Source organism: Mauremys mutica, chromosome 3, assembly GCF_020497125.1.
Source record: "Mauremys mutica isolate MM-2020 ecotype Southern chromosome 3, ASM2049712v1, whole genome shotgun sequence".
NCBI lineage: Eukaryota > Metazoa > Chordata > Testudines > Geoemydidae > Mauremys > Mauremys mutica.
Window position 1 is genome coordinate 113,918,814 of NC_059074.1, and position 23,310 is coordinate 113,942,123.

At 39.1% G+C, this 23,310-nt stretch overlaps 1 protein-coding gene across 1 annotated transcript in view; it reads left to right on the plus strand.

Moving 5' to 3' along the window:
- Nucleotides 1-23,310, plus strand: part of MTHFD1L (methylenetetrahydrofolate dehydrogenase (NADP+ dependent) 1 like) — a 229,604-nt gene that overhangs the window by 145,341 nt on the left and 60,953 nt on the right. Inside the window, exons 25-26 of the mRNA XM_045010255.1 lie at nt 7,595-7,702; nt 10,124-10,276. Of these exons, the coding sequence (XP_044866190.1) occupies nt 7,595-7,702; nt 10,124-10,276 (261 nt within the window). The remainder of the gene's footprint in view (nt 1-7,594; nt 7,703-10,123; nt 10,277-23,310) is intronic.

Sequence of the window (23,310 nt, forward strand, 5' to 3'; positions counted from 1 at the left end):
ATTTTGATCATCTTGACGGTCATAGGATTTTAAAAATCGTAAATTTCATTATTTCAGCTATTTAAATCTGAAATTTCATGGTGGTGTAATTGTAGGGAGCTTGACCCAAAAAGGAGTTGGGGAGGGGGGTCGCAAGGTTATTGTAGGGGGGGTGGTTGGGGTACTGCTACCCTTTTGCGATGCTGCTGCTGGTGGCAGCACTGCCTTCAGAGCTGGGCAGCTGGAAAGTGGTGGCTACAGGCAGGAACCCAGCTCTGAAAGCAGAGCCACTGCCAGCAGCAGTGCAGAAGTAAGGATGGCATGGTATGGCATTGCCACCCTTCTACGCTGCTGCCTGCAGAGCTGGGCCCTGAGTCAGAAGCTGCCACTGTCTGGCCACCCAGTTCTGAAGGAAGCAGCACAGAAGTAAGGGTGGCATGGTATGGTATTGCCACCCTTACTTCTGTGCTGCTGCTGGGGTAATGCCTTCAGAGCTGGGCACCTGGCCAACAGCTGCCACTCTCCAGCTGCCCAGCTCTGAAATCAGCGCAGAAGTAAGGGTAGCAATACTGCTACCCCCCTAAAATAACCTTGTGACCCCCCTCCCTGCAACTCCCTTTTGAGTCAGGCCCCCCAATTTGAGAAACGCTGGTCTCCCTATGTAATCTGTATAGTATAGGGTAAAAGCACACAAAAAATTTCAACGGGGAAAGACCAGATTTCACGGTCCATGATGTGTTTTTCATGGCCATGAAATTGATAGGGCCCTAGTAATAAGTAGTACCAAGATGTGCTATTCCTTTACATTACAGGAAACGGCTCTGGAGTGACTTGGTGGTGGGACGGAAGGCACATAGTAGCCCTGGCTACTAGATTTAATTATTGGGCTAGTAGGTATTGGGAAATTTTTCAAGCCTAGCTCACTAGTAAAGGGAATGAGATATAGGTTTCTTTGAATCACACTGAGATTCTTATAACTTGGCCTGATAAAGGGAAGATGACTCATGAGAAGGGTGAAACCTGAAGGCAACTCTGCTCAGACATTTAATAACTTGAATGAATATTATCAAAATCCACTCCATGAAAGTATTAGCATTTTAAACTTCACTAATAAAATTGCTGTTAATGTAATGATGTAATATAATTTTTAGTCACCTGAAAAAGTATTTCTATTTTCAATGTAATTTTAGTTCAGGTCTTGCTAGTAACACAGTAATACATTTTCATTTTTCTGTTATTGATATTTTCACAGTTAAACATGCATGACAACACCTTGATAACACTGTCAAGACAGTGCAGGAAACAAAAACAGAACCATAATACAATTTAGAAACTTGACAAAATCTTTTAAAAATTTCCTGGAAAATTTAAGGAGCAGTCTTAGAAATATCTACCAGTTCAGGAATTAGTTGTCATAAATACACATATTGGCATATAAATGTCCAATTTATAAAGCAGTTTAAGCAAATCCATTAAAGTAAAAAATGTTAATGCCAAAACTTCAGAATCAGACAACACATTCTTATACGAATCTTTCAGGTCAGAGCTCTAGATGGTTTTAGACAACAGCATCATCATACCCAAACAATGTCCTTTATCTTACTAATAATCACCCACAGTTCAGCAGTGAACTCTATGGAAGCAGCATTGGAACAGTGTGTGAAGTCAGATCTTTACAGATGAGATTTTCAGCAGCGCTCAGCATTGATCTAACTCTGACCACATTGAAGTCCACAGGAATTTTACCACTGAGTTCAATGGGAGCAGAGTTAGGCCTATTCTGAGAGCTTCTTAAAATCTCTCCCTTAAAGATTATAGCAGGAAATAGGTGAATTTTGCCCCTAGATATTTTGTTACCATTACTGTACATCTTCAAATAGCTTTCATGACTGGGATAGATTCAAAGTCATAATTAAAGTTGGACTAAGTATTGAGGAGTCAGAATAGTCCGGAATCTAGATTAGAGGTAATCTTTATTAATAGATTATTGTTATTATTACCACTATCTTTGCATATATAGTTTGCAGTGTTGTGGTAGTCATGTTGGTCCCAGGGTATTAGATAGACATGAGGGTGAGGTAATATCTTTCATTGGACAAACTTATGTTGCTGACAGAGACAAGTTTTTGAGCTTATACAGAGCTCTTGTTCAGATGTTATGAAACATATTTTTGTAATGTATTATTATTTATTATCTACAGTAGAACCTCAGAGCTACAAACACTTTGGGAATGGAAGTTGTTCGTAAATCTGAAAAAACATTATGGTGGTTCTTTCAAAAGTTTACAATTCAACATTGACTTAATACAGCTTTGCGACTTTACTGTGCAGAAGAAAAATGCTGCATTTAACCATCTTAATTTAAATGAAACAAGTACAGAAACAGTTTCCTTACCTTGTCAAATCTTTTTTTAAACTTTCCGTGTATGTTTTTAATAGTTTACATTTAACACTGTACTGTATTTGCTTTTTTTTGTCTCTGCCGCTGCCTGATTGCATACTTAGGTTCCAAATGAGGTGTGTGGTTGACTAGTCAGTTTGTAACTGGTGTACGTAACTCTGCGGTTCTACTGTATATCTTGCATATGTAGTTTTATTCAGGTGGATTCCTCAGTGTAATTATTTTGTATTAAAATAATTAAGTTAATATTTTTGTGACTGTTGCAATAGCACTTGTTGCATTTTGCTGTACTATATTAAATGCTGCAGGATGGGGATTATATCCCGCTCTTGGAGCTAAGGAGTTAATCATATTCGTGATGTTCGTGACTTGCCGTTTGAATGAACTTGTTTCCACATTCTGCATTCTTATGGGTTGAAGCATGTACCTCAGATATCTCTAAATGTGTCACTTTCCGGCAATATGTATGCTTTCTAACAAAGCTGTGAGGGTCTGTTGTTTCCCTAGAATGGCACCAACAGGTATGCATGCAATGTGACCCTACTGCATTTCATGTCATGTTCAGTATAAATGTACATTGACTGTTTCATGCTATATTTTGCACAAGGAGCTCATCTGAAATGAGTTCTCCAGTATCTTTAATTTATACTGCTTTTAAAGACACCAAAACTACCAAAATTAATGAGGTGGTTGCTGAAAATGTCTTTTTTATCAGCTGCTTAAATGTATTCAGTTTATGTAAAAACATCCACAGCCTTATATAAAGCACTGGGGAGAGGGGAGGATTGGCTTTGGTTTTTTTTAATTTTGATTTTTAATTGTTTGTAAAATGGAGTTGATACAATACTTACCTAGATAGCAGGAGCATTGTGAAGCTGTTTGTGAGATGTGTTAACAGCATCCAATGTAAGATACTGTGGATAACATTTTGTTTAAAAAAAAAAAGTGACTTAGGAGTCTAATTCTCATTGTGATTGAGAGTTTTGGGCTTCTAATTGTCAAATTTCTAAAGCTCTTTAGGCACCTAAAGATGCAGATAGGCGGCTAGTGAGATTCTTATTAATTTCAATGGGAGTAAAGTACCTAAGTGCTTTTGGAAATCCCATTAGACCCCTAAATATGGTTAAAAATCTGGTCTAAATCCCTTTTGCAAATGGGGCTTAGAAGCCTAAGTTATTCAGGCATGTCTTAAAATTTTACCCTGTGGCCCTGATTCAGCATGTGCTTAAGTCCCATGGACTTAAAGTTAAGCATGCTTTGCTAAATTGGGAAGTGCAAAGTATGGCCCAGATCCTGCAACTGGATTTGCAAATGTGGATCCCTGTGCCCATCAGTTACAGGATCTAGCCCTATGAAAGTTGTTGTTGTTGTTAACATCATTAAAATTATTGGTTCCTATACTGCAATATGCTCTCAATTTCTATTGAATTGCCATGGCATCTCTGACTGTTTTTGCACATTATTGCTGTTTAAGATGCTGTTTTCCTCTTAGAATTCTCTTAACAATGCACACTCAATATCCTTTCTCTGATTTGGTGGCCACTTGTTCAACACTACTAGAATATTTGTGTTCTTGCAGTTTGGGATTTTTATGCATGCAGATTCTTCTGACTAGTCCTCTCCACTTAGGAATTTCTGTCTCATTGGATTTTGTGGAATCGTTTAAGTATGGAACAGAAACAAGAAACTTTAATGTTTTTGTTTGATGAGTTTTTGTTAATTCTAACTGTTAAAATTCATAGCATAAAACCTTTGTATGAAAAAGATGTTTAGGCTGTTCTTGTTTCTTTGAGTGACCTGGTAGTTGGAGATGTTACTCAATGACCCTATTAAGGTTATAGGATTTTAGTAGCAAAGCGTTTGATAATTTTGTTGAGAAAGTAGGGACAATAAGCCTTCTTAAAAGGCAAACACAAGAAGAATCATAAATTGTTCATAAATGTTATGTAGATATCCTGCTCACTGCTGTGGTAAATAAGCAAAAACTGACTTCAATTAGTAGAGCCTCTATCTTGATAAATATGTTTTTTGTTGTTTTAATTGAATTGAGTGTATGCATCACGTACTGTACCTTGTGGTTTCTGTTTAGAAAATAGTTCATGAAATTACATTAAATTGTTTAGATGTTTACTTAAAGTCTGAGTCATGAAGGAAAACTTTTCCGAACTCTGAACTGGTATTAAATAGGGATAGCCATGGGACTCTACAAAATAGAATACCTTTTGAAAAGGTTAGTTTCAGATAAACAGGGGAATCCTGCACTCAGTACAGTGCCCCTCAAACTCAAGCAAAGTGTGTGTGAGAGCAAGCTCAGGGCTGATTAGAGCAGTGATTTTCAACCAGGGGTCCAAGGCCCCCTGAGGGGCCGTAAGCAGGTTTCCGGGGGGCCACCAAGCAGGGCCAGCATTAAACTCGCAGGGGCCCAGGGCAGAAAGCCGAAGCCCTGTTGCATGGATTGAAGCCCAGGACCAGAGCCCCGCCACCCACGACTGAAGCCAAATCCTGAGCAATGTAGCTTCAAGGGGGCCCTGGTGGCCTGAGACCCCAGGCAATTGCCCTGCTTGCTACCCCCTAACACTGGCCCTGGCTTTTATATGCAGAAAACCAGTTACTGTGGCACAGGTGGGCTGTGGAGTTTTTATAGCATGTTGTGGGGGTCTCAGAAAGAAAAAGGTTGAGAACCCCTGGATTAGAGAGCTCGTGGCTTGCTCCTGCCAAGACAGTACTTAGCTTGTGCACATCCAGTTCGACCTGATTAAGTTCCATGCAATTCTGAAAATAGGCTCAGGCATATATGCAAGGCCTCAGCCACTAGCCTCCCCATTGGTGTATACGTGTCTTACTCTTGTGACAGCCTCCTCCACCTTTGAAAACTGCACTTGCACATACTCTTACAATTTTATGTTTCTGCCTGGCCAAACGTTCAAAAATTGGGACATTATCATTACCCAAATGTAGTCTAAATAGGAGCTTGAGGAGTATTCTAAATTCTTGTAAAGCAGACAGCTGGTTTATCTCATACAACTCCACTGATAGGTTTAGACTCAATCCTGCAAGTTTTTAAGCAACTTCTGAAAGCAGCAGGACACCCTCTGTCCTGATTAAAGTCATCAGAGCTGGTGGCAGCCAGCACCTGGCAGGAATGGGCCCTTTGTTTGGAAATATGGTCACTGGAGGAATAATTACAAGAATTGTCTTGGAGTGGCCTGTTTCTGGAAAAATAGTCTGCAGTATTGTGAAGCAAATGCAGTTTGACTCTAAATGAACAGCTCTGCCTTTTGAACACTTTATTGTGACTTTAACACATTCTGCTTCTTAAAAAAAAAAAGTTAAAAACCAGACAAAGAGGCAACAGGAGGCTTTCTGTTCTCTGCCAGTCAGCTTATTGACAGTAGACAGTGGAATGTTTTCTTGTGCTGTGGCTTTGAGTACTTGGCTGCATCCAGGCAGCACCCAAAAGACAAGTTAACAGAGATGTTTTGCATTTTTTCCTCTGTATTTACAACTGCAGCTGACATGAAAGTATCATAATAATGGTCATGGGAGAGATTTAGTCTCATGATGGCTATCTATGCCAGCTGAAGTATTCCACTCAGTTTAGAATTGCATCCGGGATATTTATGATGCATTATTGCCATCCTTCATTAGATTTTATTGCATGGGTTGGAAACTGTTAGAAAGCCTGGAGTCAAGAATGTGACATAATCCCATGCAATTAAACGACAGTAGCCATGTAGTTGTCATGTTCAAAAGATATCCAGTGGCATGGTTTTCATTAGATCCCATTTTACCAGACTTGTGGGGGGGAAGGGTTTGGAACAAGACTTAGAAGCCTTATTTGTATTGTGATTTAGTTTTATTCTAATGGGTGGCAAGCCAGCTTTTTGTTCTTGCTAGTACTGGAGATCCCATTAATGTGAAGTCAGTCTGCTTTGGAATTTTATCTTTCAAAAATAAATCATAAAATCAGAAGTAATAGGAGCCACAAAAAGAGCCTGGCTGACACAAACCCTTGTGTTCAGTTGATATAGCTCTGTGTAATAAGGATATCTTTAAAGGGATACTGTGGATCTCTTATAAACAAAAGCTGGTGCACACATGCTCTGTGTGCTAATATTCATGAAACAATTTCTTGACTCAGAGTCAAAATAAATATTTCTGCTTTAAAAGCTCAGGGGAAATGAGAGGTTATCAGGTCTTTCTTTACAGATTTTTGAAATATTGTTTTCACCTCCTAATGTACTTACTTTAAAAGAGGTCTGGAATCCTCATGGTAAAACTTTTAAAATTGGACAATTATTAAGTTAAATGTGATTTTAAAATATTACTCTAGAATGCTTTGTATTTCTATAACACCTTTCCTCCAAAGATCTCAAAGTGCTTTACAATGTAGGTGCTTATATGGTACCCTGCTATAAAATTTCTTTTACTTCTGAGGAACAAGCATTCACTCAGTACCCTGTTACATTAACAACAGTTTTGTTAATCATGATAGCAAACACAATTATGTAGTGATCCGGTCTGTTGAGAGAAATTTGAGGCCCCCAGTACATTGTTTTCTGGGGCCTTACCCTCTCCCATTGCACTTTTACACAGACATTTTGGAGCTTGCGGCCCTGGTGCAATTGTTCCCTCTTCTTCTGTCTCCTCCTCCCCCCCCCCCCCCCAGTCGACCCTGGTAGTGATCACTGTTATCCACTGCAGCTTTTTGGCTCATGTCCTATGTCAATTCCTGCCACTTAAAACTAAGCCAAGAATTTCCTCCTTTCATGGAGGCCTGAAAATGAAAAGTAAATTTATACTATTTTGTTTATGAGAATCCCTTGCACCCCAGGATGCCTTCTGAGGAAGGGCAGATGATGTAGCCATCCCCACTATTTTGGGATTTCTGCCAGAGGGAAGGGGAATCAGTGCATCCCCACACCGTTGTGGCTGTGCCCTGTGCCTGGCTATTACTGCCTGGTTTGGGGGATGTACAAACCACCTATGGCTGACATCCCCCCAAAACCATGGAGCAGCCAAAACCATTTTCCACCCCGTGTACTCCTCCTATATAATGCTTTTTCCATTACAAAGGCCCTTCACTTACCAGAGAAAACCTGCCTTCCTCTGGACTGAATCTGTCTGAGAGACTTGGACAAACCCTCAATACAGAGTATCTTAGTCCCTCAACGACCCCTATTAATATTTTTGTGCCCATTTTTATTTCTACAGCTTCCTATTATTGAAAAAATAAGGATCATTGCTCAGAAGGTTTATGGAGCTGAGGATATAGAACTGTCTCCTGCAGCACAATCTCAAATCAGTCGTTACAGCAAACAGGTAAAAGTGACATCAAAGCACACAATCAGGAACACACTGGACTTGATTCTCCACAGCCTTGCACCTTATACTTATATTTGTGCAAATGGAGTACAAAGTGGTGGTAAAATGTTATCACATCAATATGGTCCATTTTAGGGCCTGTCTACATAGCAAAGTGCATTGAAGGGGTGTGATTTGTAAAGTGCACGAATGCAATTGATGTTAATTGTTTCAAAGAGGACTATGTTAACATGAACTAAGTACCTGCGAACTATCAGGGTCTACAAGGGGCAGATAGAGCACAACATAGAATCATAGAAATGTAGGGCTGGAAGGGACCTCGAAATGTCATCAAGTCCAGACCCTTGCACTGTGGCAGGATCAAGTAAACCTAGACCATCCCTGACAGGTGTTTGTCAACTGTTCTTTAAATGCTTCCTATGATGGGAACTCCATGACCTCCCTTGGAAGCATGTTCCAGAGCTTAACTACCCTGAGAGTTAGAATTTTTTTTCCTAATATCTAACCTAAGTCATCCATTCTGCAGATTAAGCCCATTACTTCTTGTCTTACCTTTAGTGGACATGGAGAACAATTGATCACCATCCTCTTTAGAACACCCCTTACCATATTGGAACAATGTTATCAGGTTGCCCCTCGGTTTTCTTTTCTCAAGACTAAGCATTCCCCATTTTTTCAGGTTTTCCTCACAGGTCAGGTTTTCATCATTTTTGTTGCTGCCCTCCTGGACTCTTTCCAATTTGTCCACGTCCTTCCTAAATTGTAATGTCCAGAATGGACGCAGTACTCCAGCTGGGCCTCACCAGTGCCAAGTAGAGCGGGACAGTTACCTCCTGCATATTACATACAACATTCCTGTTAATACATCTTAGAATCATACTAGCCTTTTTTGCAGCTGCATCATATTGATGACTCCTATTCAATTTGTGGTCCACTATCACCCCCAGATCCTTTTCAACAGTACTACCACCTAGCCAGTTATTCCCCATTTTGTAGTTGTGCATTAGATTGTCCCTTCCTTAAGTGAAGAAATTTGCATTTGTCTTTATTGAATTTCATCTTGTTGAATTCAGACCAATTCGGCAATTTGTCAAGATCATTTTGAATTTTAAACCTGTCTTCCAAAATGCTTGCAATCCCTCCCAACTTGGTGTAATCTGAAAATTTTATAAGCATACTCTCTATTTCATTATCCAAGTCATTAATGAAAATGTTGAATAGTACTGTATCTAGGACTGACCCCCATAGGACCCAACTAGATATGTCCTCCCAGTTTGATAGAAAACCTTTCATTAACTACTCTTTTACTACAGTCTTTGAACCAGTTGTGCACCCACCTTATAGTAATTTCATATAGACCACATTTCCCTAGTTTACTTAGGAGAATGTCTTGTGGAACTGTGTGAAAACCCTTTCTAAAATCAAGGTATATCATTTCTAGTCTTCCCCCTTATTCACTAGGTCAGTAATCCTTTCAAAGAAAAAGATTAAGTTGGTTTGTCTTGATTTGTTCTTGACAAATCCATGCTAACTTTTCCTTATAACCCTATTATCCTCCAGATGCTTACAAATTGATTGTTTAATAATTTGCTCCAGTATCTTTCCATGTATTGAAATTAGAGTGACTGGTCTATAATTCCCCAGGTCTTCCTTGTTCCCCATTTTAAAGATAGGTACTATACGGCAGAATGCTTTACAAATCACAGCTCTCTGTTGTGCTTTGCCGTCACCATGTACCATTTCCTTAAGACTTACTTTGCACAAGTATAAATATCTACACAAAGTGCAAGGTACTGGAGAATTGGGCCAAAAATTGGACAGGTTTGATTTTGTATTTCATAGAATATAATTAATGCAACTTTTTTCTTATCTGATACATTCAACATTTGTGTTTATTAATTTTTCAAGCTGGTGTATAAGCCACAGCACATGGATCAATACTCTTTTTTTCAAGATAAATTTCATTTGTACAAACTTTCTTCCATGTGGTTAATCACAATCGCTTTCCTGTTAAGGCATCAGTTACTGCTAGATTGCATATCATAGGTGCTATTTGTACCAAGGCTTTTCAGTCATTCTGGTCAAGCATCTCTTTTAAATATTGTGAGTGTGTCTACATGTTTGAAAACTGGGTGCCTTTATTTAATCCTAAAACAGATGATTGAGTAGATGTGTAACAGGTAAGATGCTGCAGGCTGGGGACTTCATTTGCAACTTTAAAAGTCAGAATTAGATGTTTTCCTAAAAGATAGGCTCTTGTTCAAACAGGAATTATTTTGGGGAATTTCTGTGGCCTGAGTTAGACAGGAAGGCAGACTAGATGATCACAGTGGTCCCTTCTTGCCTTGGAGTCAGTGACTGTATTAATCTGTGAATAACCTTACAAATAATATTTCTTCCTTCTTTCTCTTCTGTCAGGGTTTTGGAAATCTACCAATTTGTATGGCAAAAACTCACTTGTCCCTCTCCCACCAGTCTGAGAGGAAAGGTGTTCCAACTGGCTTCATTCTTCCTATTAGTGATGTGCGGGCCAGCATCGGAGCTGGGTTCATCTACCCATTAGTAGGAACGGTGAGTGACAAATATTAGACTTGAAATGTTTCTTTTCTCTCTCTTCATAACACAGTTTGTCATGAAAGCACATTTCCCTTTTGCTATTCAGAGCAACAGACTATAAGTAGTTAGGTGAGTTTTCGTTTGTAATATAAGTGATCCCAGAGAGTTCATGTTTTAAAAATCATTTTATTCTCCTGTGCCTTTTGGCTCCAGGCCAGTACGACAAGATGGGCTAGTGTAATTCCTCAGCTGGAGTTTCACATTTCATTTAAAAAAGTAGCTCTTGTGTAGGTGTTTTGGACATTTTCAAGTGAGCTTAAGGGAGTTAGGCACCCAAATCACACAGAAAATGAGATTTACATGCCTGGCTTCCTTAGTTTCCTGAAAATCTCAGCCTGTATCCACAGCCTGCTGGATTTAGATGAACAGACTGAAGCATTTGCATGCGTTTTTTTAAGTATATTTGCCAGTATTCTACTATGCTTGCATAAAGTATAAGATACTAATAAGAACCCATCATTGCATTTTTAGGAATAACTTTGTAACTCTGTTCATTATAGAAACATTTTCTTCCAACCCATCCCTTAAAAGTAACAGCTTAGAGTACAAGGCTTATAATATGTAACACTCTACTTTTTCATTTGGTGTACTGTTGTGATTCGTAGAAGCTGCTGTCCTTATCGCCAGCCATATAAATTTTGTTTGTGAACCACTTCTGACATCACATGGCATGAGCTATTACTAGTCCTGTAGCTGAATCATGGAATGGTGCTAGAGAAGGGACACAGGCACTACTGCATTTCCGGAGGAGAACACTTGCCTGGTGTTATCTCATCTTCCCAGAACACAGCATGATTTCCTTACATGGCAGCACACTGGGGAATGGCTGAGAGCATCTAACTTATTGTTTTAAATTCCCTCTGAAACAATCAAATGTTAGAAGCAAGGAAGGAAGTTGTTCCTGCGAAGGAGAGGTCCTGGAGTTCAGGGAACTGTGTCATTAGGACTCACTGGCCTTGGGGATATGCTTTCTATGTACATGACATGGGTAAGTGCATTCACCACAAGTGCGGCACAGTGGTTACTAGGATTTTCTAAAAGTGCTGTCAATCATATGGTTGGACCCTTCCATGTATAGTTAGTAAATGACACTCATAACATCCGATACTTTGATGAATAAGACTAAACTCGAATTACTGACTATAGAATGAAATAATTAAAAGTTTTCTTCTTACTGCCAAATTCCAGCTTGGACTGCACACATACATATGGCCATGTGGGGAAATGAAAGTCAGATACTGTCTGGTGCCCAATCAAATTCATGGAAATGCTACTCTTTAGGTTGCCAGAGATGGGCATAGTAGTGAGGCCTAGTATGCATGTTTTAGTGCATACTAGCCATGACTCAGCATAAATCTGTGTCTTGTGCAGATTACTGTTAGGCCTAACTGCAGTAATGTGCATGGGGAGGGTTGTCCATGGGTCAGTGGTGGCCAGAATAAGGGCTCAAGTGTGCCTTTTGTAGTGTTTGCCCATCTGGGGCAGTTATGCCAGTTTCAAGCCTGGAACCAAAATTTAGGTGGTCATAGAGCAGGTTTTGCATATGTAATTTCCGACTGGACAGACTTTGAAAGGCACATGTGAGCCAGGCACTCTATCTTTAATGAGAGACATAGTGCTCATATGCAGATCTTTTTCATATCAAGAACTGAACAGACAATTTATTGTGTAACCTACAGTATGTCTGTATGTACTTTTAGTCATTCTTTATTATTATGTTTTGTATTCTAACAAAACCTAAAGCCCCCTATTGTGTACACAGAGTAAGTGTCCAAAGAGTTATAGTCTAAATAGACAGACACTGGATGTAACGTACAAGCAGAATGATCACATGATTCTATGCAAGAGTCATATTAATTCTACAATTTCCTCTTTTCTTGTTGTTGTTTAGTTGATTGTTTTCAATACTATACTTTTAACTAGTTTTTCTAATATTGCTTACATAAGGTAATCATAACAGCCCCTCTTTAAAGATTTGTTGGCACTTGTGAACTTGTTAAGCAAGACATTATAATCCAGTGACCACTAAGGAGTCCAAATAAGATTTCTTCTGTGGCTCTTAGTTTATTCATTTTTACTTTATATAAAAAGTAAACTTTTAAAATAAGCTCCTTAAAACTCTCGTTGTCCTATACAAACTAAATGTAATTAAATGAAAATAAATGTATATTTAAAAATATAGATCCTGTTATGAAGTTCCTGATTTTAGTAGCATTTTGGAGCTCTGGAATCAGATTTCTAGAAGGATCATTCATAAAGAGTTATCACTCACTCACATTACAGAATTAAAGGTTATGATTGTCATTAACCAAACTGTAGTGATACTTTAGTGCATTTTTCTGTTTCACCCCCATCCTGATGTTCCATGCTCTGGAAGTGCTATGCTGTCAGCAAATTTGTGTGTTTCATTGAGCCCTAGGATTTGCAGGCATTTTATTCTTTCTTGCATAGCTCATTATTCCAGAGTCACTTAGTCTACATATGTAAGGAAGCCACCTGAAAACATTTGGTTAGCCAAAAAAAAAAATTAGAAGGGTTATGAATGCTGAAGGTTTTTACCTTGATCATCAGAGTAACCAGTGATCAGATACTATGGTATTATCCTTAAAATAGATAGCACTTGGGAAAACATCCCATTTTGAGATCAGGTTGGATTAGATTACGAAGAAGAAACACAGTATTTTAAAAATAATTATTTTGTTGGTTGTTGGTTCAGTTAGGGAAGGGACAAGGATCCTAATATTTAATCTGCAGAGACCTTTAAGGTGTTCGGAAATCTTTTAATTCTACAGTACATGATATAGCACAGCACATTCATTGAAACTGCAATGATAATTCTAATACTAATTAAGTGTCAGGCATCACACTGTAGTCTTAAAGTATCATTTTCACCTGTAGGTATTCCCTTCACTTCAACATGGAAGAGCTGTTCAGTTGTTTTTGTTAATCGCTTTAGTACAGCAAACAGCTTATTATAACCGCATTAATTGGCATGGCTAAAAGCTCTCTACTATAAGAACAAACTGAACCTGAAAGAGTATTTTCAAGAAAAAAAAAGGTAATAAATTCTCTTTCAGCAATTATTTGCAATAACAAACATGTGATTTAACTTTGTATCACTAGAATGTGTAAATTAATACAATTCATATTTAACCTAGCATTGAAATGGGACATATAGCTTCTTGTGTAACACAAACATGGTGTGTCTTCACATTCTATAAGCAGTGTTAGCTTTGTGTTATGGTTGGCTCTGTTTCCCTTTCAGCATGGAAGTCTTTCCAGGAAAAATGAACTGAGTCTTATCAGAGGAAATCAGCAGTAAAACAAGAGGTTTATGTAATTAACACTGCATGGCTTTTATCACAGTTCCCTGTGACCCTGACCCACGGGCTGCATCACTCTCACAGGTGGACTGTTGACATCATTGCTTGGCTTTACAAAGTGGAGGCAGGAAGGCTGTTGGAGTATGTTTAGGAAACCAGTGAAGTCATTCACTAGTAATGCTTGGGTGGAGAATTACTCGATGTTGTAATGTGATTCTACCCACCCTCAGAAAGCCACTGCAGTTTTGTACTTTCTCGCTTTTCAGTTAAGCCTTTTTTGTTGTTGTTCCTCTGTTCCATATACTGCAAGAGTATGCAAGCTTTTACTGCATTCTGGTTCAGTTAAGAAACAGTATTTTCAATCATGCAAAAAAAGTCTCTTCTTTAAGAGATGAGAAAGAAAACATATTTGACTTTGCCATTAATTGTGAGGTATTCATAGTACAACTACAACTTTTGCTGTGATTCATCTCTGATAACATCACCGTGAACTTGAAACATTTACAGCCCACGTCACATTTTAAATAAAGATTTTTAAATACAGGTTAATGTTATTTATGAGGCAAGATCCAGCTGAAAATTTGCACCGCCTTCTGCACCAGGCAAGACCTGGAATGTCACAGATGCTTTGTACTGACCTATCTGGAGGAAAGGTCAGCCTGTCACAGAATGTTATTCCTCCCCTTCACACAGAAAACACCTCCAGACCCTGTGTGATGAATTGTGAAATGATATGCTCTCACTCTGCTAGCAGTGATTCTTGGGACAGCCCATCTCCTTGCCTGATTTGACACTAGTTATAAGAATTATAAAGCCCTCATTAATTTCCAAGTGTGGCCCACAATGAGGAGACAGCCTGGCCCAGGCCTAGCCTGCCCTGCAATCTGCCATGCTAAAATAATTCTTTAGGTGCCATGCTAAAATAATTCCTTGGATGGTATTAAAAGGAGGCCTCTTAATAGACTAAACTATTTAAGTGCTTTGTGAGGAGAGGAATTTTTCACACCACTAGTGCATTTACAATTTATTGGCATCTTATTATTGTGACTAATAACATAAATACATTTTGTGAGGGGGTGCCAGTGTGGCTGGCCCTTTAAGGGGAGTTGGGCCCAGCTCCACCTATGACCAATCAGCTGCCTACCAGCTGAAGCTGTGAGGCCAGGGATCAGGTGATAGTTTGAAGATCACCCGCCCCAGCCGGGAGGCAGCTGATTAGTCACAAGTGGGTCTGGGCCCAATTCCTCTTCAAGGGCCAGCCATCCTGTGGTGTGGAGGAGTTATCCTTTTAAAATGTGTATGGTGGTGAGATTTATAACTAGTTTGCAAACTGTCTAAGTTAAGAAGAGCTTTTAAGTACAATCTTTAGCATGCTCACAAAGAAATAGTGCCCAGCTAGACTCTAGGCTAAAGTGTAACAGGCTGAAGAGTGCACCCCTTGATCTGCCGGTTGCGCAATTTGTCCTGTAAGTATTATGCTGCTGTCTGTATTGTGATAACACTAAGAAGCCTCATTGTGTTGCACAAACACAGATGCAGAAATGATCCCTGCTTATAGAGCTTTCAATCTAGTTTGAAATGAGATGTGACAAATAAATAGAAGTGAGAGTTGGGGAAGAGGACAAGATCACTTGGTTACACAGGTTAGCTATTGCGTAACATGGTGGTTTCAAATTGGAAAGTTTTAATAAAATGAGCTGTCTCCAACCACCACACAACCTAGCCTCATTGGTTTGGCTGCTTCCCTGTAGACATCACATTAGAAATAGGTCTTGGGGAGGGATTTGAAGGTGGAGAGGGAACTGGCTTTATGGATTAATTCAGGGAGGATATTCCATGTATAAGGGACAGTATGTAGATGTGTGCATGAGAAAGCTGAAAACACTGATCAAATGATGGAGGTTAATGTGATAAAAGATGAGCATATCAGTGTAGACAGAGTGGTGAAGATTCTTAAAGGTGAGGACAAATTGAAGTTTGAAATCTGATGCAATGGAAAATAAGGATTGAAAGAGGTGCTTTTATGTGTTCATAACTATCTCAGCAGCTGCATTTTGAATGGATTGAAGGGGTGATATGTGTATTTGGGGTAGGACAGAGAGGAAAAGGCAGGAGATGATAGGATCTGAATGAAAGTTGTAGCTGAGTGGAAAGAAAGAAAAGGTCAGACTCTAGATATGTTACAGAGAGAGAAATGGCAGCGTTTGGACTCAGCCTAAATGTGTGGGGCAAGGAAGAGGTAAGAGACAAGGATGAACACCAGGTTATGAGTCTGGTGAGAGGATGGGGAATTGCCAACAACGACAGAGAATGGGAGAGGGGGGATGGTTTGGAAGGAAAGATAAGCTCAGTGTAAATCATGTTAAGTTTGACAAGAATTATAACCAATAATGCCATAGAGACAAGGTGGGTGAGGTAAAACAGAAGTTGCTCCTATAAAAGTTATTACCTCGCCCACCTAGTCTCTCTAATATCCTGGGACCAACACTAGTACAACAGTGTCATAGGCAACAGAGAGAGAAAGAGCAATGAGGATGGAGTACAGGCCCTGAGATTTGGCTATGAAGAGGTCATTAGAGCAGTTAATCAGAGTAGTTTCAGTGCAGTGGAGACGGCACTGCTGATTATTAGGGAATTCTTTGAATAAGCATATGAAATAGATGGAAAAAAACAATAGGTGTAGTTGGATTGAGAAAGAGCTGCTAGCATACTTCACAAAAATCTAAGAAATTTAACAATAGTATTAAAGGTAGAAGGCCATGTATTTAATAGGACAGCCAACTCTGATTTCTTCATGAAGTCTAACATTAACTGCGTTTGCCTGAAGCATTGGAACAGTAGAGCAAAGGCACAAGATAATTATGTCTCTCTCTCACACACATTTATATCTAGTTATGTCATTGTTGCACAAATGCTTATTTAAATCAGTGAGATAAATAGAAAACAGGGAGAGGAAAAATCACCTGGCACATACCATTTCTTGACATATACTCAAGGTATTTTCATTCTCCGTAAATAGTACATATTTAGTTTCTGTTGACAGCCAGGTTTAGAAGATTTTAATGCCAGAAGTACTGCTAACCCACCACCTTATGCTGACAAATTTGGAACTTTATTCTAAATTCAAGCCTAAACCCAGCTGCAGGGCATCAATAAAACAAGTTACAACACTGAATTTCCTCTGCACCATTCTGAATTGCTTTTAGACTGATCAAGGTCCAACATCTGTTGAGTTTAGCAGAGTGCATTATACCCTGAAACAGCTAAGAAATTTCTGGTTGAGAAATAACATTTGCATAGCCCATTGCATCACTTCTGCAGATTAAATAGTCACCTGTGTCACTGCTTTGCAAAACTGTTTCTGGGCAGGAGATGGAAATAGCTCAATTTGTAAACTTAGACAATAGATCTTAGCACAGCAAAAAACAAAAAGCCTTTGACTTGGTGGATTATTTAATCTTTTGCAGCAAAGAGCTGTATTTGCCCAGTTCAGTGTGCCTAAGAGCTGTCACACTCAAAGTGCTTGTACTAAGGAATTAGTTCTCCATATACAAAGCAAGAGTATCCCTAGCCATATATACTCCATTGGCATGACCCCCATTAAAGAGAATTATTGTAATATGAAAGTATTTAAACATATAGCTAAAGACTTCAAAGGACACCTGTCGGGTGTTCCAGCCGGGGAGTGGGGTCGGGACGCAGGGGCTTGCCCCACTCCACCCACTGGGCGTTAGAGTGGGGTTGAGGTGTGGGGGTTGCCCCATTCCACCCACCCAGTGCTCCTGCCGGGAAGCGGGGTTGGAGACTTACCCACTCCCCGGCTAGAATGCCGGGTGGGTGGAGTGGGGCAAGCCCCCAACCCTGCTCCCCAGCAGGAGCGCCGGGTGGGCAGGCAGAGCAGGGCAAGCCAAACAACTTTATAACAGAACATTGCATGACTTTAAACAAATATGTTCTCTAATAATCAGCAACCTAATAATGAAACAATGTTAACCGGGACTGTAAGTGAGGAGTTACTGGAATTCATTATATATATATATATACATATATATATATATTTTTTTACATCATTACATCCATGGTTTTAGTACAGTATGGGGACAGCTTCAAAATCTTGGCTACAGATTCAGTTATTCTTTAACCATAATGTGTGACAATCATGTTGTAATGTGGCCCACCAACATGGCCCCTCTTTCTGAACATTTCATTCACCTATCTCTGATGCAGTACTGATGATAACCTCAGTGCAGGAGAGAAGGTTGTCTTTTCAGCAGTTATAAAAGGACAACAGAGATGAGGATCTTCTGTGGAGGTAGCAACTCTTTAGACAATGCATAGTAGCTTGTTTTCAGTTATCTTAAAAGACTTACAACAAGAAAATAGCACAGCTGCACATGGGAGGTGCCATTTGGGACCAAAACAAACAGTAGATTTTTGGCTTCAGCTTTATTTGCAACTAACACAACATGAAGGGGAAAACTCTGCATGTACTGAATTGCAACCCAGCAATGGGAAGTTAGGGTTTTGGGCAGTTTACCCACAGTGTATCGCATGCATTCACTGATAGTGAAGACAGAGCCGGAAGAGGCTGCCTTCTGCCACTGCATTTTTATAGGTGGCAATCTTCTGGCTGATCCCAATAGTGATTAACATTTTAAGAAGACTGCCACTTGTCAACAGCCACTGCGGCACTGCCTTTTTGTGTGTTTGAGTTCATATATGGTTTGGGGGAAAACAAAGGCCTGATTCGATAACCATTCAGATCTCTAGAAAGACTCTCATTGACTCCAGTGCACTTCGGATTAGGGCCTATATTTTCAAGCTATTGATTCACCAATTCTCTTGACATTGTAATATTAAAAGCTGTGTGATTATGTATGTTGAATGTGCTACCTTTGTAGAAGGCAGATAGAACTGAATGTACAAATAGTGTGTCAAGTTTGTTGGAAGAACACCTCTTGGGATTTTTATTTTGCTGATCATTCTTTGGTTTCTATAAATCATTTATCAGATGGTTGTTAGTCATATGATTTGGAGAGACAAATATCTGATATGTCCCTTGTGGGCAGCCAGAGATTCAAAGAGTGGAGTTTGTGTCAAATTATTCAAATTCTTCCTATCTATATATGAATATGGAAAATATTTAGTGTATATATGTATGAGTTTGGAAATGTGTTATTTTGAGTTTAAAAGTGATTTAAGGGCCGCTAGCAGGAATCTAGCTGGAGGCTGCTAGTCAGTAACTGAACTGTTTTAATGAGTCCGGATAAATAAGGTGAAAGACATTTTGAACTTAATAATGTTCCCAGCAACTTGCTTTCCTTCATTAAATTGTGTAATATATGATGAATAATGCACTAATTGACAATAAAGAGAACTGAATATTTGTGCCTATTGGTCAAGGGATTATCCTTGTTAAAACAGGAAATGAACTCTGATTTCCTGTTGTAAAACTATTTTGTGCTTAATCTTTGAAAGAAGATGTGAGGTTAAAAACAGGTTACGCTGTACATAGTAAACATATGCCTCTTTAGAGGTTTTGAGAGAAAGGAATGCACATTTGGCAAATTATTTTCATCTTTAATTGAAAAATGAAGCATGTTGTCGCATTAAGTGTGCAAAGCATATAGAGACACCAGAAACTGAGCTCCTGTCATTTTCATGCTACTCTGGTTTTATAACTATAATACCTTATAGTTACATCCTGTGGACTTCAGCTTAGGATCTTCATATTTCACAAAGGGAGGCGAAGTGTTGTTCCCATTTTACAAATGGGGAAACTGAGACACAGAGTTTAAGTAAGGCCCTTTACAAGTCAGTGACAGATCCAGAAACAAAACGCCAGTCTCCTGACCTACAAAATCATTCTTTAATCACTGGATAGACCACCTGTATGAGACTTTTAGTTGTAAGAATTTGAAATACAAACTTGTGAATCCTCTCCATTGAAGTGCCCTGTTTTACATTTCATGAGGATAAGATGGAATTTAGAACTCTAGAAAAATGTGCCCTCCCCAGAAAAGTCTTTCCCAAATCATAAAAATTTTCATTCCCCCCTTTGACCTCTCTCCTCCCTCCTCTCCCCCATTCATTTAAACTTGACTCAAAATCATAGGACATGTTCTCTCTCACTATATCCTGGTTATCTGATATGAACCAACGAATTGCTTTGAAACAACCAAACATTTAAGGATATCAGTCTCGTACCTAAATTTCAACCCTACTTCAAGGGAGAAAAGTTCCATAAAGATAGATCAGAAACTGCATCAGAGGCATATAAATCCAGAAGAACAACGGTACATGCCACCAGATTAACTTCACAAAGCACTCAAAAATTGATTCAAAGGCATCTGCAGACACATTTGAGGTACTCAGTTCCTTAACATGTCATGGAGTATAGAATGTCCTTTTCTGTCCTATCTCCAATTTGTCCTTCCTGTCTACTTTTGCTGGTGATCCCTTCCCAAAAACGCGAAAAACTTAGTGAAATTATAAAACATTATATTTTCATGCTTGAGGCATCAGCCAAACTGCTTACTGCACAGGGTGAGATAAATTGTCTCATTGGGAAAATTATTCCATAAATTATAACCACAGGGTTTCTTATATCTTGCACAGAAGCCTCTGGTATGGGTCACCACTAGAGGCAGAATAATGGATTAGATGGACCAGTCGTCTGGCCCAACATGGCAATTCTTGTTCTCCCAAATACTCTTCTCTAAGACAAACCTATCTGCCAATCTGACACATCCCCTCTCCCAACCCTCTTCTTGGGACAGAGATATGTTCATCTGCATGCCAAGATTAACCCTTCCATCCAGTTTAAATGCCTATTCTGCATTACTACATTAAAATGCAGTTAAACGCTTCTTTAATGTTGTTATGGTTAGCCTTAGAAGTCTGGAAAAAAATCTTTCTGATAAAAGGTAGAGCTGGGCTCCCAAGAAGCAGGGCCCTCGCTGCTATTAATAGCATTAGCTGCCTCTGTGGTCCCCTGAGAAGAGAATCTAACCCAGCTGTGAAAACCAGTGGATGTTCCTGAGAAGAGGAATTGATAGATAAGGGGAAAAATTGTCTTTGTCTCTCCTTACCTTTGCCCTCCAGCACTAACATATGGTTCATGAGTAGTAGTATCGCCAAAGAAAATAAACATGTACAGTGATATTTGTGGTGAAGAAGCATGTATTATAGCATCTTGTTGTCATCCATATAGCTAAAAAACTACCGTATATGCATTATTTTCCTTCAGGAACACTTGATTTTATTTTCTTTATTATTTCACCATTAAATTTTGCTTCAAGATAAAACTTGACTCTCAAGCTCTGGGCCCAAACTTGATATTTTTAAAAATTGAATTCAATTTAAACTAGTTGCGCAGTTCTTTATATTTTAGGAATTGAGATATAGAATAAAAATATTTGAAATACACACCTAATAAGGGATTTGCATTGCCATGAAAGCTTTTTGCCCAAGGTGAGTTGGATACCTTCTTCCTTTTTGTGTTTCACTGTGACAACTATGCTCAGAGGAAATGTTTGTTAGATACCCTAAGGCAAAAGCTTGAAGGGATGGAGAAATAAGGTATTAATAGTAAGTGACCTCTTACCTCTGGAATTCAGTACCCAGCAAAAATATGTTTGAACCCCAGCCTTGCCATGGCTAGGGGTTGTACGGTCCATCTCTTCCGCAATTCACCCCACTTTTAGACTGGGTCTCCAGGCCACAGCATGCTTGTTCACCAGCTGTGTTTCTTTAGCAGGCCCAACTAGGTTTGGTTCCTGCAAAAGACTTCTCATCGGGAGCTGTAAACAGTAGGAAAATGCAGCAACATCAAACTGCTTCTTCAAAACATAAAATATGATCGTTTATGCATAGGAACATAACAGTTGGAGAGAAAAGGTTTAAAACAACAAATGACCTATATGCATATTACCTTACCAAAAGTTTAGTGTTTCCCTCAGGATTTAGGAATGCCCATCTTATCCCAGGTACCCAACTTCTTCTGGGGACTGAGTTTCAACTTGCTGCTCTGCAGATCATATCTTTCCTACTCAGTTTACAAGGGCTACTCCTTTAGCTATTCTAAAGTTTTTAGTTTAAAGTTTAGTACCTGAAACGCTTCTCCCAGACTAAGCGCTATGATGCCCAGCTCGGACAGAGACAAAACCTCAAAGACTTTGAATCTATATTGTCAATTTAGCACTGGCGATTCAGCTATTTAAAGCCATTGACTTTGGTACCTACAGATGTGCAAAGCCACCTAAGAGTGACTTAACCCTTGGGGTATGTCTACACTGTAAGTGAAGGTGTGACTGTAGCCTGGTTAAATATACCTGTGATAACTTTCATCTAGCTAGCATCAGTAACAATAGTAGTCTTGACATAGACTCATAGACTTTAAGGTCAGAAGGGACCATTATGATCATCTAGTCTGACCTCCTGCACAACGCAGGCCACAGAATCTCACCCACCCACTCTTGTAACAAACCCCTAACCTATGTCTGAGTTATTGAAGTCCTCAAATTGACATAGTGGCACAGGCTAGCAATGTATACATAAGCAAGGTCCCTGATGTGCTTGTATTCTGGTGACTAGCCGGTGCCGAAGCTCATGTCAGCACCTCTACACTATTAATGTTACGTACACTAGCTAGATTAAAACTAGTATAGATATACCTACCCGGGCTACCATCACACCTTCACTTGCAGTGTAGACATACTCTTAGTTATCCTTTAGCAAGCAACACAGTAACTATCAAACATGCAGGGGATCATGTAATAGTAATTAAAAAATTATGGCCGTCTTGCATATTCTTCACAAAATGCTTTTCTGATCACCTTTAAAGTTCGGTTCTACTCTGAAAAGTAATTCTGAAAAAAATGATGTGGAGCCATGACTATTGGAAAGTTCTAGTGATGCACAAGAAGAAATTGAATCTAGCTATCAGAGCTGTGTAGGCTCTATATTGATAACTGGAATAAAACCAATACAACGTTTCTGTGAAGATACCAGAAAAATATGTGTGTAAAACTATTCAGACCCCTTTTTTGTTCTTTAAAATCAGCTTGGAACAGGTCTGTTGAGCTGGGCAACACTTGGAACAGGTCTGTTGAACTGGGCAACAAATGAGACTGAGCAAATACTGTAACTGAACTTTGTGCAGTCCATCAGCATACACATTTTGAATTTTGACCACAGAGAAGAAACACTTGGTCAAGTTTTGCATGCACATGTCTATAAATCTAAAAGGGTTCCCCATAAGAGCTTGTGTGTGCTTTTTTACCCATTTAACTTCCTCCTAGCTAGAAACCCGCAGATCTAACTTAGACACAACACATTCAGCATACCCCATGATCTCTACTTTTGTTTCCATCTTGCTTCCAACAAATTAATTGCAAAGAAATTTTTGCAATGCCAACAGTATCACCCAATTCTTTTTTTCTTCATGTGAAGCATCTAACACCAAAAAGGGTCTTTGATTTATATCCTTAAATGAAAATTAAAACTGTTTTTAGGCAACTGAAAGGAGAACATGTTCTCATTTTCATATGAAGGTGATAATCCCTTTTCCTGCCCTCTTCCTAGAATTTTCTGTTTCCAAAACTGAACACATTTCATTCCTTATGTCAAACTTATTAAAATTGTAACTATTTCCAGTTGCCATAA